Raw genomic sequence first — 19,286 nt, 5'->3', positions numbered from 1 at the left:
CTTGTGACAGGGCACCGCCGAGTTCCTTCCCCACAGTTCCCTAATCCGATGGGACCGATGACCTCGTTGTTTCGTCCCCTCCCCCGAATCAACAAACCAAACAATACTGTTCATTCACGGCTAATGCCAGTCGAGGACCGTTTTCGATACAGACAGCTCGAAGCTCAAACACTGCAACAATGTACCTCTTCTCCCACTTCATATACAGGGTGTTACAAAAAGGTACGACCAAACTTTCAGGAAACATTCCTTTCACACAAATAAAGAAAAGATGTTAAGTGGGCATGTGTCCGGAAACGCTTAATTTCCATGTTAGAGCTCATTTTAGTTTCATCAGTATGTACTGTACTTCCTCGATTCACCGCCAGGTGGCCCAATTGAAGGAAGGTAATGTTGACTTCGGTGCTTGTGTTGACATGCGACTCATTGCTCTACAGTTCTAGCATCAAGCACATCAGTACGTAGCATCAACAGGTTAGTGTTAATCACGAACGTGGTTTTGCAGACAGTGCAATGTTTACAAACGCGGAGTTGGCAGATGCCCATTTGATGTATGTATTAGCACGGGGCAATAGCCGTGGCGCGGTTACGTTTGTATCGAGACAGATTTCCAATACGAAGGTGTCGCGACAGGAAGACGTCAGCGTCAGAGAAGTTGCTGCTGTACAAGGTAACGTTGACCACGTCACTGTATGGAGAGTGCTACAGGAGAACCATTTGTTTCCGTACCATGTACAGCGTGTGCAGGCACTATCAGCGGCTAATTGGCCTCCACGGGTACACTTCCGCGAATGGTTCATCCAACAATGTGTCAATCCTCATTTCAGTGCAAATTTTCTCTTTACGGATGAGGCTTCATTCCAACGTGATCAAATTGTAAATGTTCACAATCAACATATGTGGGCTGACGAGAATCCGCACGCAATTGTGCAATCACGTCATCAACACAGATTTTCTGTGAACGTTTGGGAAGGCATTGTTGGTGATGTCTTGTTTGGGCCCCATGTTCTTCCACCTACGCTCAATGGAGCACGTAATCATGATTTCATACGGGATACTCTACCTGTGCTGCTAGAACATGTGCCTTTACAAGTACGACACAACATGTGGTTCATGCACGATGGAGCTCCTGCACAATTCAGTCGAAGTGTTCGTACGCTTCTCAACAACAGATTCGGTGACCGATGGAGGAGGACCAATTCCATGGCCTCCACGCTCTCCTGACCTCAACCCTCTTGACTTTCATTTATGGGGGCATTTGAAAGCTCTTGTCTACGCAACCCCGGTACCAAATGTAGAGACTCTTCGTGCTCGTAATGTGGACGGCTGTGATACAATACGCCATTCTCCAGGGCTGCATCAGCGCATCAGGGATTCCATGCCACGGAGGGTGGATGCATGTATCCTCGCTAACGGAGGACATTTTGAACATTCCCTGTAACAAAGTGTTTGAAGGCACGCTGGTACGTTCCATGATTAATGTGATTTGAAGAGAAGTAATAAAATGAGCTCTAACATGGAAAGTAAGCGTTTCCGGACACATGTCCACATAACATGTTTTCTTTCTTTGTGTGAGAGGAATGTTTCCTGAAAGTTTGGCCGTACCTTTTTGTAACACCCTGTATATGAGCGTGTATACGCCCCGGGACCATCCGACCGCCGTATCATCCTCAGCTGAGGATGCGGTTAGGAGGAGGGTATGGTCAGTACACCTCTCTCCAAATTCGGGAAAATGGGAATTTTTTTAGAATTCCGTGAATTTTTCATTGTTTTATTTTCCAGTTGCATTTTTGTTATCTTTACTGATAAGAACTGATACTCTGCTTAGAAAAATACTGAAGCTTTAAACATAAACAAGAGAATAACACCAAAATAAAACTTTAGTTGCAAAGAAAATGCACCATTTCCAACAATAAAACGTAGTGCACACGCAAGCATCCGGCGACAACAAAATGTGTCAAACACGTCGTAACATCAAAAAACTTGGGATGCGTCTTTTCTCTTGGGCTTCATTTCGATGAGCGTAACGTTACAACTTTTTACGTTTCTAATAGGTCGCGGGAAAATATTGCGAATGGTGCTTTGAGAAGCGTTGCTTTCAAAGTAAATTTCATTTTATGTGAGATGAATTACACTACAGGCCATTAAAATTGCTACACCACGAAGATGACGTGCTACAGACGCGAAATTTAACCGACAGGAAGAAGATTCTGTGATATGCAAATGATTATCTTTTCAGAGCATTCACACAAGGTTAGCGCCGCTGGTGACACCTACAACATGCTGACATGAGGAAAGTTTCCACCGATTTCTCATACACAAACAGCAGTTGACCGGCGTTGCCTATTGAAACGTTGTTGTGATGCCTCGTGTAAGGAGGACTTTGATAAAAGTCGGATTGTAGCCTATCGCGATTGCGGTTTATCGTATCGCGACATTGCTGCTCGCGTTTGTCGAGATCCAATGACTGTTAGCAGAATATGGAATCGGTGGGTTCAGGAGGGTAATACGGATCGCTGTGCTGGATCCCAACGGCCTCGTATCACTAGCAGTCGACAGGCATCTTATCCGCGTGGCTGTAACGGATCGTGCAGCCACGTCTCGATCTCTGAGTCAACAGATGGGGACGTTTGCAAGACAACAACCATCTGCACGAACAGTTCGACGACGTTTGCAGCAGCATGGACTATCAGCTCTGAGACCATGGCTGCGGTTACCTTTGACGCTGCATCAACGACAGGAGCGCCTGCGATGGTGTACTCAACGACGAACCTGTGTGCACGAATAGCATAACGTCATTTTTTCGGATGACTCCAGGTTCTGTTTACAGCATCATGATGATCGCATCCGTGTTTGGCGACATCGCGGTGAACGCACATTAGAAGCGTGTATTCGTCATCGCCATACTGGCTTATCACCCGGCGTGATGGTATGGGGTGCCATTGGTTACACGTCTCGATCACCTCTTGTTCGCATTGACGGCACTTTGAACAGTGGACGTTACATTTCAGGTGTGTTACGACCAGTGGCTATACCCTTTATTCGATCTCTGCGAAACCCTACATTTCAGCAGGATATTGCACGACCGCATGTTGCAGGTTGCGACCGAACCGCTGAATCTTTCCATCAGTAAATGGGGTATGTTCTCCACTGACTCGGTTGTTTTAACCCCCTCCACTGACGGAATGACCCACTTCCCAATTCTGTATGTATAAAACCAATACGGACTTGTAGCTGTCACGCCTTTGCGCTTACTGCTATGTATTTTAACTGTAAATAGCTCAGTCCCAATGGTAAGAGGCAGTAGTGAATTCACGTAGTTAATATTTGAATCCAGCACAGCTGCCACAAGCTCAGCTCACTTTTACTCCACTCCTACCCTCGCCATTGCACCACATTAACTAGGTGCTACGTGGACCTTGCTAAATTCACTTGCGTATACATTTTTGACCGTTACTCGCCAGTATTTACCTAATGATTAGTACAGTCCTAACCGGACTATTTCCCTAAGAGCTGTGATGATTGAACGGGTTCGATCCACGGCCTACAGTGCCCTACAGTTCACACGGTAACACTGCCTACCTGACCCACTTAACTTGGTAGTGAGCTTATGTATCCAATCACCACTGCTAGCAGCAGTGGATAATCCTATCAGCACGACGAGAGCAGCAGACTTACCGTCGAATCCTCCTGAAAATACTTATAACTACGGTCGCCAGCTCTGAAGGAGCAAAAGAATAAATCAATTTTTTGGGCTCGTTTCAAAGTGAAATGGCTTGAGTTGAATTTAAACTTAATTCTGAATATAACTATTTCTGATCATTCTAGATGATTCTACAAAGCAAATACTCTCTCAATTTCTGTGAGTTGGCTTGGTAATTACTACCAAGACAGTTTATGCAACTTCGGTTAACAAAATTCTATCCTTCAACTTATTTAATGATTTTGGATATTACTCTTTGGACCATTGATACAGAATTAGTTAAGTGACTTTACTTGAAAGGTTGCTCAGAAAAATTTAAGTAACTGTAAATAGGCGACTCATTCTGGTGTGACCATTGCTCTTTTCAACATTCTTATACGCTAAAGTATTCTACAACCAAAAGAATTGTAAATGAAAGAGGCGATGGTGGCCTCAGTCTGATTTCACTATACTATGTTTGAGGTTACTACACTTTACAATGAACAACATGCGTCGTAATTTTACTCATTACTATATTCTGTCCTCTGCACTTGCATAAAAGAAAACTGGTATTCTCCTTTTACATGTATACAAAGTTCGACTTAACAATTGCAAGCAGTCTTGCCTTGGGTAGACGTGTCGGTGCTGGTGGTGAGATGCATGTGGCTAACGCAGCTCTTCACGCGTCATGCCCTTAATGGCGGCTGGAACTATGAGCTGTAGCACTCGTATAAGCTACTGCACGTCCGCCATAAAACCTGGGCACAGGAACTCTTACAATCAGCCCCAGTGGCATAGAGGCGGCTTCAACAACCATTCGTCGTGTTTTACTCCAAAAACGGCGACGATATTCGCCTCTTCGCTGTTGCACAATCACTTTTGCGTGAGCACAGTTACGCACGTCCGATCACGTCAACACTCCCCAGGCCATTCCATTGTTCAGTCCCTGTGTCTCCAGCAACCCCTTCACCAAGAGTGGGGGCGTTCCCCTACCACCTTTTTACCGAAATCATTTAGTATTTAAGAATATTTATATTTACTACCCTGGAGTCCATACCAGTCATAATAATTTACTACTAGCGTTTTACAACATTAAATTATACAGTAATAACTTATAATTACCAAGAAAAAGAATACATTTGACTCTGAGAGCTTAGTGCATTGTCTGACAGGCAGCGCTAATTTCCAGTTTCGCCAATAGATGGCATCAGGGTGCACTCCCTGGCAGTCTCACACAAGCGCGCCCGTTTCCGACGCGCGGGCTCCAAATTACTGTCAGCCCACCATCATTTCAGTTCCGTTACAAGGTCATGTACGGGCCTTTCTGGATACGGAAAATGTTCGACTGCTGCCGTGGCCAGCACATTCTCCACATCTCTCACCAACTGAAAACGTCTGGTCAATGGTGGCCGAGCAATTGGCTTGTCACAATACGCCAGTCACTACTCTTGATGAACTGTGGTATAGTGTTGAAGCTGCATGGGCAGCTGTACCTGTACACGCCATCCAAGCTCTGTTTGACTCAATGCCCAGGCGTATCAAGGCCGTTATTACGGCCAGAGGTAGTTGTTCTGGGTACTGATTTCTCAGGATCTATGCACCCAAATTGCGTGAAAATGTAATCACATGTCACTTCTAGTATAATATATTTGTCCAATGAATACCCGTTTATCATCTGCATTTCTTCTTGATGTAGCAGTTTTAATGGCCAGTAGTGTGTAAATTTCGACACGGAAGTAACGTGAATTGGTTCAAAATGGCTCTGAGCAGTATGGAACTTAACATCTGACGTCATCAGTCTCCTAGAACTTTGAACTACTTAAACCTAACTAACTTAAGAACATCACACACTGCCATGCCCGAGGCAGGTTTCGAAGCTCTCTTAACACAGCGCAAAGACAAGAAGAAAAATGACATTCAAAGTATTTAGTAGGCATTGACGATCGTAACTCGTATTCCATGTTGCAGTTACTGATATTAATCAATTACTACCCCCGTCACATACACAACACGTCGCTTCGTCAGGCAATTACGGTATTACATCTTTGGGGTAGCTGAACGTGGCAGCAATGTGAAAAACCGAGGACAGTCGACACGACATGTCTGAAATGGTGCCGACTTTTAACGATCAAATGTTAAGGGGCTGCGGCCAACTTACCGCGCCCTCGCTACATCCACTCTGTTGGGGGCTCATAAGAGATTAATCTGCGAAAGTTACCAATTAATAAGAAGTCGACACTGGTTCTTGGACGATAAAAAAACAACGAACTCTGACGACCATTTATGTAGAATGTGGAGTGAAGGTGGCAGGGCTCACCAGAGAGTAGAAGAGCACGCCGGATTCCTCGTCCATGAAGGAGGCGCAGGACTGGGTGCTCGGCCCGCGGGAGCCCAGCAGCTTGAAGTCGTGGAAGTGCAGGTGGGCCGCGCCCGGCTCGTGCAGCACGCGCGTCGGCACGCTGAACTCGTTGGTGCTGGAGAAGGGGTGGAAGTAGAGCGTGCGGTGGCCGCGCAGGTCCGGCGCCGACAGCGCCAGCCCGAACAGCCCGTCCGTCCACTGGAACTCCGTGCCCAGCACGCTGCAACCGTGCGGGTAAAAGTAAGAGGAGTTGTCGTGACGTCACAAGCTTGAAGCCGACTCAAGTGAAGATCCGCCATGTTAGCTACCCCAAAACATTCGCTTCTGGTGGTTTGATTCCGTGTAGTTGTCAAGTGTTTTGATAAAAAAATGCCAGCTTGCATCGCTTACGGGTGTACTAATCGTTCTGATTGTAGTCTAAAGTTTAAACAAGTAACATTTCATTCCTAAGTGGACTTAAGAGGTTTGTCCGAAAAATACGTACAAAAGGTGAATAATAATTTTATTTTACAATTATTCAGGTATTACAATATGGTCTCCTTCAAAGTACTCGCCCTGAGACGCGATACACTTCTGCCAACGCCTTTTCCACTGTTGATAACATTGCTGAAAGTATTCAGTTGTGATGTTGTTCAGTTGCCGTGTCGTTTCCACCTTGATGGTTTCTACATCTCCCAGGCGCCGCCCCCGAATCACCATTTTGCATTTCGGGAACATGAAGAAGTCACACGGGGCTAAATCGGGTGAATAAGGCGGGTGGTCTGTCACGGTGATTGAGCTTCGGGCCAAAAACTCGCGCACAACGAGCGACGTGTGAGCGGGCGCATTGTCGTGATGAAGGATCCACCTGCCCCCATTTGCCGACTCCGGTCGAACTCGGGCCACACGAGCTCTGAGACGTGTCAGAATTTCAACGTAAACATTTCCGTTCACTCTCTGGCCGGGAGGGAAAAATTCCTTGTGAACAATGCCCCTAGAATCAAAGAAAAGAATCAACATTCTCTTCACATTAGACCTTGATTTTCGCGACTTTTTTGTTCTCGATTCTCCTGCTAATTTCCATTCCTTGCTTTGAGATTTAATCTCCACATCGAATTCGTAAAACCAGGACTCGTCTCCAGTGATGGCTCGGTTGAGAAAGTCCCCTCGTTCCTCTGCTTCCAACCCGTCCTCACAGCACTCAACCCTCTTTGCTTTATGTTCTGGCGTCAAGAGCTTCGGTACGATTTTCGCACACAATTTCTTCATTTCAAGTTTTTGTGTCAGGATTTTGTGAACGATTTTTTGGGGATTGACAGCTCGCCAGCAATCATTCTGACTGTCAATCTACGGTCTTTAAGAACACAAGCCCGAATTAGTTCAACATTTGAATCGGAACTCGATGTCGACGGGCGTCCTGGGCGAGGGTCATCGTTCACTTCTTCTCGGCCATCCCGGAACCCTTTTAACCACTTGTTCACGGTTGGTTCCTTTCTCAGAATTGTCTCCGTAAACCTGTTTCAAACACCCAAAAATCTCACGGCCATTCTTGTCTAGCTTTGCAAGAAACTTGATGTTGACGCGCTGTTCCTCAATCAGAGAGAGCTCCATGCCGACAGCAGGTGAAAAAGGTAACTGTCAACAAGCTGCCGCACACTCCCACCTTCACGCAGAGTGCTCTGGCTCGAACTGAGCGTTGATGGGATTGATTACAGCAGTAGTCCCACCTGGCGGTGACTGCAACTTGTAACATAAAGACATTATTCAACTTTTATACGTATTTTCCGGACAAAACTCGTATTTAAGCGCTATTTTCTTATATATACTTGAAATTCTGATGCACTGTAAAGTATTACAGTATGGTTTTATTTCTGTGAGTTGACTTTAGATTTCCTATCAATCCAACGCGAAGAGCTCTCTGGAAGAGAGCAATAGACTTGGTTTTCATTGTTTGGTTATTGCCAAGTAAATGAGAAGTCCTGGCAAGAAATATCCTGGAAATGGGGACTAATGTTTTAAAATGCGATAATTTAATATAAAAGTAATGTGATTACATGTAGTTAATTAAATCTTCAGTAAAATGTGTGGAACACCTGTTACAGTGGTTAAATTATAAGTACTCAAGGGTTTGCATATTTGTTAAAGCAAAGTTCTCTATCTAAGTCCAGGCTGTTTAGACCATCACTGTGTTGTCGTGTTACCCTGTAAATTGCTGTTATTTGCCACACTGTATGTCACTTGGTAGGTTCAATTTAAAAACAAAGCAAATGTGTAAACTACAATGGGCCTGACAACCTTAAATTCTGTTCCTTTCCTTCGTATATTTAACGAATCTTTCACTTTGCTGACATGACAGCTGGCTTGTTTATATCATCCCTGCATACATCTGTGGGGCACCAAAGGAAATAAGGCAAGTTTCCTTCAAACTTCAACATTTAAAATTTGCATTTGACTTGAAAATGAAACGAATACAAATCGGTGCCTCTAAACCATCAATCATTGCTTTTGGAGTTCTGGCTTTATCAATTACCGATACAAACACAATGAAAGTGAATAGAAATGGATTACGAATGCACGCTTTTCATACCACATACTTGTCTTCTTGGTTATTCGAAGTGTATAAACAAAAAGGAATTACAGTACTGAGGCCAGAAGCGTCATATTTTCGTGTCGTATTACTGTATCGAATACGCATTTAACATCAGGAAAAACGTTTGAAGTTGCGTTCCTTACGCTGTGTTGTTCACTAAAACAGTGTAACATTTACTATATAAAACGAATATCGCGTGCACACGACAGAAATAACGAACAAGAAGCAATTGTAAACACTCGTCTGCTAATGTTTTGGGGGATGCAAGATGGCGGCAGGCCCCGCCCACTGGCTTCAAAACAACGTACAGCGTAAGTCTGTAGCGCCATCTCCGCTTATTCTACCTCCATGGGTGCAACAACACCGCCACCTTCAGCTCGCCTCTCCACTCGCGCTTCAGCGTCACACAGCAGCAATATCGCAAACTCTTTTCGGCTCGTACATCAATGATATCCCGCTACTCATTACTAAATATCATTTATGTTGTATCCAAGGTTCTCGGGTGTCCAGCCGGATCCGATCGTCGAAGTTCCACGATATTTCGGCTAATAACCGTTCCGCCATCATCAAGTGGTCCTGATGGAATGATCTGTCTGCGCTGTGACCATGGTATTTATGTCCGCGGGGTCCCGAGTCGTACCCCGGCGCGGACGGCCGGCGGGACGCCGCGTGGTGGGAGGGGTGGGGGTAGCTGCAGCCACGCCCGGTGGTAGGCGCAGTTCATCTCCGTCCGCCGTGGCGGAAGGATCTCGCGTCCTCTCACGCCGTAGCTCCTTGATGGTGTTTAATAATGGTTTCCAGACCTTGCTAACTTGAAACCCGGTGTCCCTGTTGATGAGGTTATCTGTTACCCGAATTTCTATGGCCTCCTTGTAGATACTGTCCCAGTGGGCACTTGTGGCCGTCAGGATTTTTGTCTTTTCGAAATTCGCTGTGTGTCCAGTTTCAATGCACTGTTCTGCTAGGGCCCAATGGCTGGGTTGGCGTAGGAGGGATGTGACGTTCGTGTTCCTTGAATCGGTCCTCGACCGTGCGAACTGTTTGGCCGATGTAGGATTTGCCACAGCCGCTCGGGATTTTGTATACGCCCGCTTTCTTAAGGCCTACGGCATCTTTTGCCGTTCTTAATAGGTCACGAATATTTGCTGGTGGTCGGAAGACTGCGTCAATCTTGTGTCGCCTTAACAGTCTACCGGTTTTTGATGACACGTTGCCAGCAAACGGCAGAAAGGCCGGAGCTTGCTTCTCTTCTTCGGGTTGTTCTTCATCTCGGTTCTCGCTGCACTTCTGTTGTCGGAAGGCCCTTTGGATTTGGTGGTTGCCATACCCATTCTTGCGGAACACGGTCTCCAGGTGTTTGAGTTCGGTTGGCAAGTCCTGTTCATCAGAGATCGAGTGTGCTCTATGTACCAAGGTGTTGAGCATTCCACTAAGCTGCGCCGGACCGATTCAAGGAACACGAACGTCACTCCCGCTCACGCCAACCCAGCCATTCGGCCATAGCAGAACACTGCATTGAAACCGGACACACAGCGAATTTCGAAAAGACAAAAATCGCACTGGGACAGTATCTACGAGGTGCATTCAAGTTCTGAGGCCTCCGATTTTTTTTCTAATTAACTACTCACCCGAAATGGATGAAACTGGCGTTACTTCTCGACGTAATCGTCCTGCAGACGTACACATTTTTCACAACGCTGACGCCATGATTCCATGGCAGCGGCGAAGGCTTCTTTGGGAGTTTGTTTTGACCACTGGAAAATCGCTGAGGCAATAGCAGCACGGCTGGTGAATGTGCGGCCACGGAGAGTGTCTTTCATTGTTGGAAAAAGCCAAAAGTCACTAGGAGCCAGGTCAGGTGAGTAGGGAGCATGAGGAATCACTTCAAAGTTGTTATCACGAAGAAACTGTTGCGTAACGTTAGCTCGATGTGCGGGTGCGTTGTCTTGGTGAAACAGCACACGCACAGCCCTTCCCGGACGTTTTTGTTGCAGTGCAGGAAGGAATTTGTTCTTCAAAACATTTTCGTAGGATGCACCTGTTACCGTAGTGCCCTTTGGAAAGCAATGGGTAAGGATTACGCCCTCGCTGTCCCAGAACATGGACACCATTATTTTTTCAGCACTGGCAGTTACCCGAAATTTTTTTGGTGGCGGTGAATCTGTGTGCTTCCATTGAGCTGACTGGCGCTTTGTTTCTGGATTGAAAAATGGCATCCACGTCTCATCCATTGTCACAACCGACTAAAAGAAAGTCCAATTCATGCTGTCGTTGCGCGTCAACATTGCTTGGCAACATGCCACACGGGCACCCATGTGGTCGTCCGTCAGCATTCGTGGCACCCACCTGGATGACACTTTTCGCATTTTCAGGTCGTCATGCAGGATTGTGTGCACAGAACCCACAGAAATGCCAACTCTGGAGGCGATCAGTTCAACAGTCATTCGGCGATCCCCGAAAACAATTCTCTCCACTTTCTCGATCATGTCGTCAGACCGGCTTGTGCGAGCCCAAGGTTGTTTCGGTTTGTTGTCACACGATGTTCTGCCTTCATTAAACTGTCGCAACCATGAACGCACTTTCGACACATCCATAACTCCATCACCACATATCTCCTTCAACTGTCGATGAATTTCAATTGGTTTCATACCACGCAAATTCAGAAAACGAATGATTGCACGCTGTTCAAGTAAGGAAAACGTCGCCATTTTAAGTATTTAAAACAGTTCTCATTCTCGCCGCAGGCGGTAAAATTCCATCTGCCGTATGGTGCTGCCATCTCTGGGACGTATTGACAATGAATGCGGCCTCATTTTAAAACAATGCGCATGTTTCTAATCTCCTTCCAGTCCAGAGAAAAAAAAATTGGAGGCCTTAGTACTTGAATGCACCTCGTACAAGGAAGCCATAGAAATTCGAGTAACAGATAACCTCATCAACAGGGATACCGGGTTTCAAGTTAGCAAGGCCTGGAAACCATTATTACACACCATCAAGGAGCTACGGCGCGAGCGGACGCGAGATCCTTCCGCCACGGCGGACGGAGATGAACTGCGCCTACCACTGGGCGTGGCTGCAGCTACCCCGGCCGTCCGCGCCGGGGTACGACTCGGGACCCCGCGGACATAAATACCACGGACACAGCGCAGACAGATCATTCAATCAGCACCACCAGATGATGGCGGAACGGTTATTCGCCGAAATATCGTGGAATTTCGACGATATGAGCCGGCTGGACACCCGAGAACCTTGGATACAGTACATTCGCAGGGAAAGCCTCAGATCACATATCATTTATCTTGTATCATTTCAAAAATAAAAATGTTCAAAGAAAATTCTTTTTCAATCTGAAATTCAGTTAGGCACTGATTTTGTTATTCGGGGTGGAAGGTTAGAGAGGAGGTGTACTAACTAATATCTGACTGCAGTCAAGGGGAATGGTCTCATTGTTCTAGCGGCTGTAGAGGGCATTCAGTTAAGTTCTGATGAGAAACCCGTGTCAGGAGAAGTACTGTTCGGATGTAAAATAAGTTTGAAGATCTATTACTATCAAATCTCCTAGTGTATGGTACGCACGCAAATGGAGAGGAGAGCATTGTCGTCACTCCCCGCTGAAATTGTGACATCACATACCACTTTTGTCTCACTACAACAACAGCTGCGAGAAACTGTCACGTTCACAACTGGGAGGTTTGACGGTGGCGCTCCGTGGAACCGCCGTATTCTCGACTGTGAAGAGAACCCGAGAGAGGAGGTGTTGTTGTTGTTGTTGTAGTGGTCTTCAGTCCTCACACTGGTTTGATGCAGCTTTCCATGCTACTCTATCCTGTGCAAGCTTCTTCATCTCCCAGTACCTATTGCAACCGACATCCTTCTGAATGTGCTTTGTGTATTCATCTCTTGGTCTCCCTCTACGATTTTTACTCTCCACGCTGTCCTCCAATACTAAATTGGTGGTCCCTTGATGCCTCAGAACATGTCCTACCAACCGATCCCTACTTCTAGTCAAGTTGTGCCACAAACTCCTCTTATCCCCAATTCTATTCAGTACCTCCTCATTAGTTATGTGATCCACCCATCTAATTTTCAGCATTTTTCTGTAGCACCACATTTCGAAAGCTTCTATTCTCTTCTTGTCCAAACTATTTATCGTCCATTTTTCACTTCTATTCATGGCTACACCCCATACAAATATTTTCAGAAACGACTTCCTGACGCTTAAATCTACACTCGATGTTAACAAATTTATGTTCTTCAGAAACACTTTCCTTGCCATTGCCAGTCTACATTTTATATCCTCTCTACTTCGACCATCATCAGTTATTTTGCTTCCCAAATAGCAAAACTCCTTTACTGCTTTAAGTCTCTCATTACCTAATCTAATTCCCTCAGCATCACTCGATTTAATTCGACTATATTCCATTACCCTTGTTTTGCTTTTGTTGATGTTCGTCTTATATCCTCCTTTCAAGACACTGTCCATTCCGTTCAACTGCTCTTCCAAGTCCTTTGCTGTCTCTGACAGAATTACAATGTCATCGGCGAACCTCAAAGTTTTTATTTCTTCTCCATGGATTTTAATACCTACTCCGAATTTTTCTTTTGTTTCCTTTACTGCTTGCTCAATATACAGATTGAATAACGTCGGGGAGAGGCTACAACCCTGTATCGCTCCCTTCCCAACCACTGCTTCCCTTTCATGTCCCTCGACTCTTATAACTGCCATCTTGTTTCTGTACAAATTGTAAATAGCCTTTCGCTCCCTGTATTTTATCCCTGCCACCTTTACAGTTTGAAAGAGAGTATTCCAGTCAACATTGTCAAAAGCTTTCTAATATCTGACTGCACTCAGGGGGAGTGGTCTCATTGTTCTAGCGGTTGTAGAGGGCATTTAGTAAAGTTGTGATGAGAATACCATGCCGTGGGTTCCTGTAGAGCACACAGGTCGGGGCTTGTTGCCTCGCTGTGTGCATACTGTGAAGCGGGAGATTTGAAACTTGACCTGTCTTCAAACTTACTTTACACCCAAACTGTTTATTTCTGGACAATGGTTCCTTATCAAAACTTCATGTGCTAAGGTCCCTCTACAGCATCTACAAGCCTATAAGAGGAATTGCGAAACACCCTGCGTTATCAAGTAGATACAAGATTAATTCCTCTCATACACTCCATGTTTTTCGACAACTTCGCTAATTATAAAGAGACTGCTAGGCGAAAAAAAATCGCCGAACAGTTTAAAGGCAATTAGTAATATGTACTGACAAGGGAAAGTTCCCATCGCATCCCTCTGATTTGTTGGTAAGATGGCCTAGTGGATAGCCCGCCAGAAACTGAACACAAGTCAAGCCTGAAAACAGGAAGAAGATGTACTGAATTGTGAAAAGAAAGCAAAATAGAAACAGTGAACGGTCCAACCTTCACAAGTGGAATGTAGAGGGAAGGAAATGGCCACGGCGACATGGTTATGTGGTCTCGGTGTAAGACAGCAAAGCTAGAGCTAGAGCTGGGTTCAAAACTTGTTTGTGCTATTTATTTTTATTTTTTTCCCCAACATTATGAACTTCCGTCCGGTCATTGGAATGTTTGTTCTCTTTCTGTAGTCTTGGCAGTTGTCATACTACACATTGGTTATAGAATATGGGTCATGTGGTGAGAATACATTACCGTCGCAAGTAGATGAGATGAATAGTGTGCACAGACAAGATACCACATAGATGTCTCACGGAAATGAAAACAACAAATAGACGTGCTATTGAAATATGTTACAACAAAGAAATTCAAGAACCACCTTCAAATACGTTAAAAACATATGTTTTGACAGAACACGGAGAAACTACGTGATCGTGAAACTGTTGTGTTCATTTGTTGCAGCTCTTGTGACAAACTACACTCCTGGAAATGGAAAAAAGAACACATTGACACCGGTGTGTCAGACCCACCATACTTGCTCCGGACACTGCGAGAGGGCTGTACAAGCAATGATCACACGCACGGCACAGCGGACACACCAGGAACCGCGGTGTTGGCCGTCGAATGGCGCTAGCTGCGCAGCATTTGTGCACCGCCGGCATACGGAGCTCCATCGCAGTCTTTAACACTGGTAGCATGCCGCGACAGCGTGGACGTGAACCGTATGTGCAGTTGACGGACTTCGAGCGAGGGCGTATAGTGGGCATGCGGGAGGCCGGGTGGACGTACCGCCGAATTGCTCAACACGTGGGGCGTGAGGTCTCCACAGTACATCGATGTTGTCGCCAGTGGTCGGCGGAAGGTGCACGTGCCCGTCGACCTGGGACCGGACCGCAGCGACGCACGGATGCACGCCAAGACCGTAGGATCCTACGCAGTGCCGTAGGGGACCGCACCGCCACTTCCCAGCAAATTAGGGACACTGTTGCTCCTGGGGTATCGGCGAGGACCATTCGCAACCGTCTCCATGAAGCTGGGCTACGGTCCCGCACACCGTTAGGCCGTCTTCCGCTCACGCCCCAACATCGTGCAGCCCGCCTCCAGTGGTGTCGCGACAGGCGTGAATGGAGGGACGAATGGAGACGTGTCGTCTTCAGCGATGAGAGTCGCTTCTGCCTTGGTGCCAATGATGGTCGTATGCGTGTTTGGCGCCGTGCAGGTGAGCGCCACAATCAGGACTGCATACGACCGAGGCACACAGGGCCAACACCCGGCATCATGGTGTGGGGAGCGATCTCCACTGGTGACTGGCCGTACACCACTGGTGATCGTCGAGGGGACACTGAATAGTGCACGGTACATCCAAACCGTCATCGAACCCATCGTTCTACCATTCCTAGACCGGCAAGGAAACTTGCTGTTCCAACAGGACAATGCACGTCCGCATGTATCCCGTGCCACCAACGTGCTCTAGAAGGTGTAAGTCAACTACCCTGGCCAGCAAGATCTCCGGATCTGTCCCCCATTGAGCATATTTGGGACTGGATGAAGCGTCGTCTCACGCGGTCTGCACGTCCAGCACGAACGCTGGTCCAACTGAGGCGCCAGGTGGAAATGGCATGGCAAGCCGTTCCACAGGACTACATCCAGCATCTCTACGATCGTCTCCATGGGAGAATAGCAGCCTGCATTGCTGCGAAAGGTGGATATACACTGTACTAGTGCCGACATTGTGCATGCTCTGTTGCCTGTGTCTATGTGCCTGTGGTTCTGTCAGTGTGATCATGTGATGTATCTGACCCCAGGAATGTGTCAATAAAGTTTCCCCTTCCTGGGACAATGAATTCACGGTATTCTTATTTCAATTTCCAGGAGTGTATTATGTTCTCATCATTTCCTTGAGAGTGATCACATTCACATTCGTACGAACATGTAAATCGGGCAAGAACGCATATCTCACTCACTCACCAGGCGTATAACTGAGGAGCGTAGATAAGAGATTCCTATCATATGAGGCACGTACTGTCACTAGTGCCGCGTCGGCCCCCGGTAGCTGAGTGGTCGCACGGTAACTCAGCGTGTTAGGTCAGAGGGTTAACTGCTCTCTGTAATACAAAAAAACTGAGTTCATGGATCAACGACGAACTGAAACGGGTGTATTGCGACGTCCGCCCCGAGCAGATACAACGAACGAAAACGAACAAAATGAGATTTCAAAAAAAGTGGTCAGCGCGACTGACTGTCAATCCTACGGGCCCGTGTTCGATTCCCGGCTGGGTCGGAGATTTTCTCCGCTCAGGGACTGGGTATTGTGTTGTCCTAATCATCATCATTTCAACCCCATCGACGCGCAAGTCGCCGAAGTGGCGTCAAATCGAAATACTTGCACCAGGCGAGCGGTCCACCCGACGGGAGGCCCTCGTCACACGCCATTATTATTATATTAATGCCGAGTATGACACACCAGACGTGTTTTCCGGTGGATGGTTCAGTTGATATGTCGCCTTGTCATCGAACGTTTGCGGTTCCCATTCGAAAGCCACTTCCTATCGGCTGCTAACAGAGTAGTTGTGCAGAATCAACTTTCATTTTAAGTTTATTCCTTACACCTCGCTATTACGGACGGAATTTACAGCACAACACAGACACAAATTTGAATACAGAGAACAGCGGGGGTGGGGAATAAAGCCATGGCTCGCCCCCGCTTTGCAGTCCAATACCGTGACCGCTTCACCGCGACGCCTTGGCTGTTCCAGACTGTTCTGTATTGCAAAAAAATGGTTAAAATGGCTCTGAGCACTATGGGACTCAACTGCTGAGGTCATTAGTCCCCTAGAACTTAGAACTAGTTAAACCTAACTAATCTAAGGACATCACAAACATCCATGCCCGAGGCAGGATTCGAACCTGCGACCGTAGCGGTCTTGCGGTTCCAGACTGCAGCGCCTTTAACCGCACGGCCACTTCGGCCGGCCTCTGTATTGCACTTCTTGTGCTTGGACCGTTCACTGTTTCTACTCATATTTTGCTTTTTTTTTCACAGTTCCTGACTGGGCCACCTTACCACTAGATCTGTGGAGGGAGCGTGGGAAGTGTTCCAGTGTAAAATCAAACGCCGGCACGTTGGCCTGAATGTAACAGCAAAGAAGGCTGTGAAACTATGTCAGCCAATAGTACGCTGACTAGAGCGACACCACGACAGGAGCAGCACGAAAAAAGTGCCGTTCCAGCTAGCTTCGGCCGCACTCGAAGAGCCGCACTAAATGACGAGCTGTGTCTTGTGATCTATATTAATTGTTTGCATGGAAATTGTATACAGGGCGGAGAGAAATTGTGACACGAAATTTTAACCCTGGATGGCTGATGCCAGTAAGAACCAAAATTACCAAGTTGTGTAGGTCGACAACGCACAATTTTGAAACTACAGAAACTTGGCGCCACGCGCATCGATTGGCCGCGGGTTCGCCCTGTTCCCGGATGCTCTGGATAGCGCATGACCGCGAATGCTTTGCCTGCCGGAGATCGCGATGTATCCAAGGCGGCCCGCACGATCGGTGGTAGCGCGCCACCCTCCCATTCTGGCAGCCTGGTGGCGAATCCGTCGGGGTCCCGACACATCCATTTAAGTTTCATGATAAGACGTACCGGGAACAAACCCGTCAACAGCTGTTAGTTCGCGTACAAAAAGTCTTTTACATTTTGTGTCGGCCCTGAAAAGGGCCTTTTTTGTAGCTAGGACACTATTTACTTAAAGCAGGTGCTCGAACTGGCGACCCTCTGACGCGACACAAGCTTGGTAACATAGAACGGTATTTTGCCAAACTCTTTCAAAGATCCCTGGCATTTCCATGACGTCATTGGCGTCATGTTGAATGCGATCCATTAATTCCTCTTCTTTTCTAGGTGGTTCGCGTCCGGGTGGGTGACCTAGAACCTTGAAGAATCCCCGCAGGAAAAAGTCCGGTGGCGTGAGGTCTGGAGATCGCGGAGGCCATGTCCTACGAGCGCCTCTACCAATTACCTGGCCGTCGAAGAGTTCATTTAAACATCCGCCCACAGCACGACTGTTATGTGCGGGCGTCCCATCACGCTGCAACCACATGCATTGTCGTATTTCCAAGGGAACATCTTCCTACAGGCCGGGTAGAGTTTCTTGCAAAAAGTGAAGGTAATTTGCCCCGGTAAGGCGAGGAGGTAGACGGATCGGCCCAATCAGAGGGTCACCCACAATGCCTGCCCAAATGTTGAGCGAAAATCGTTCGTGGTGTCCGTGGACGTACGTGACTTTAAGATTTCCCCTTGCCCAGTAATGGACATTTCGAGGCTTGTAAAAGCCATCCGGATGGAAGATGCACTCGTCGATAAACAATACAATGGAAGGGAAGTCGAGATCTCGTGCAACACGTCGCAGAAACCACCGGCAAAACCCTAGCCTGTGTTCATAGTCCGCTACAGGATTTAGGTCTTGAACAGGGTGGAAACTAAATTGATGCTGGCCATCATCCCTCATTTTTTTTATTTATTCATTCGGCATATACAAGGCAAATATTACAGTGTCATTACAATCCACCAGGAAATTACAACACTACACAATACTACTTATAGTTTTGACCCAATCTATGGCTAGGTCAGGCAGGTAATGTATGTCCTTCAGTTCACCACTATATCCTACCACTTCACACACCAATAGATGGTCCATTGTCTGGATTTCACATTCACACACGGGACTCTCCGCAAGTCCCCACTTATTCATTAGATGTTTGCATCTTCCCACGCTTGTTCTAAGGCGATTTAAGGCAACCCAGAGCTTCCGAGGGAGATCAAAACCATTTATCTTCTTGCTGGGGTCATCGATAAGCTTTTGGTTCTTGTGTGTCCCTTTGCGCCATGATTCCCCCCAAGCTGTAATTCCCTGCCAATCTTCCAAAAGGGGGACCTAGATTTTAGCCTGTTGATGGGTGATAAGTCTTGGTGTATAAGGAGTTCTGGACTGTGTACGATCTTCCTATATATTCTTGAGGTCGCCATGGAGCGCCTTATATCAGGGGGTTCTATGTTGGCAAGGACTGGGAGCCAGTCACATGGGGTAGCCCTAAGTGTGCCTGAGATAATTCTCATTGTCTCTTTCAATTGGGTGTCTACTTTATTTACATGCGCACTTTTCGCCCAGACTGGTGAACAATATTCAGCCACGCTGTACACGAGGGCTAATGCTGACGTCCTTAGTGTATTAGCTCCGCACCCCCATGATGTTCCGGTCAGTTTAG

The 19,286-nt window shown here is 46.8% G+C and overlaps 1 protein-coding gene across 1 annotated transcript in view; it reads right to left on the bottom strand.

Annotated features, from left to right (window-relative positions):
* Positions 1-19,286, bottom strand: part of LOC126100867 (protein yellow-like) — a 103,142-nt gene that overhangs the window by 5,910 nt on the left and 77,946 nt on the right. Inside the window, exon 5 of the mRNA XM_049911534.1 lies at positions 6,000-6,261. Coding sequence (XP_049767491.1) covers positions 6,000-6,261 — 262 coding nt within the window. The remainder of the gene's footprint in view (positions 1-5,999; positions 6,262-19,286) is intronic.

Source organism: Schistocerca cancellata, chromosome 9, assembly GCF_023864275.1.
Source record: "Schistocerca cancellata isolate TAMUIC-IGC-003103 chromosome 9, iqSchCanc2.1, whole genome shotgun sequence".
NCBI lineage: Eukaryota > Metazoa > Arthropoda > Insecta > Orthoptera > Acrididae > Schistocerca > Schistocerca cancellata.
This window is presented reverse-complemented; position numbering and strand designations above follow the sequence as displayed.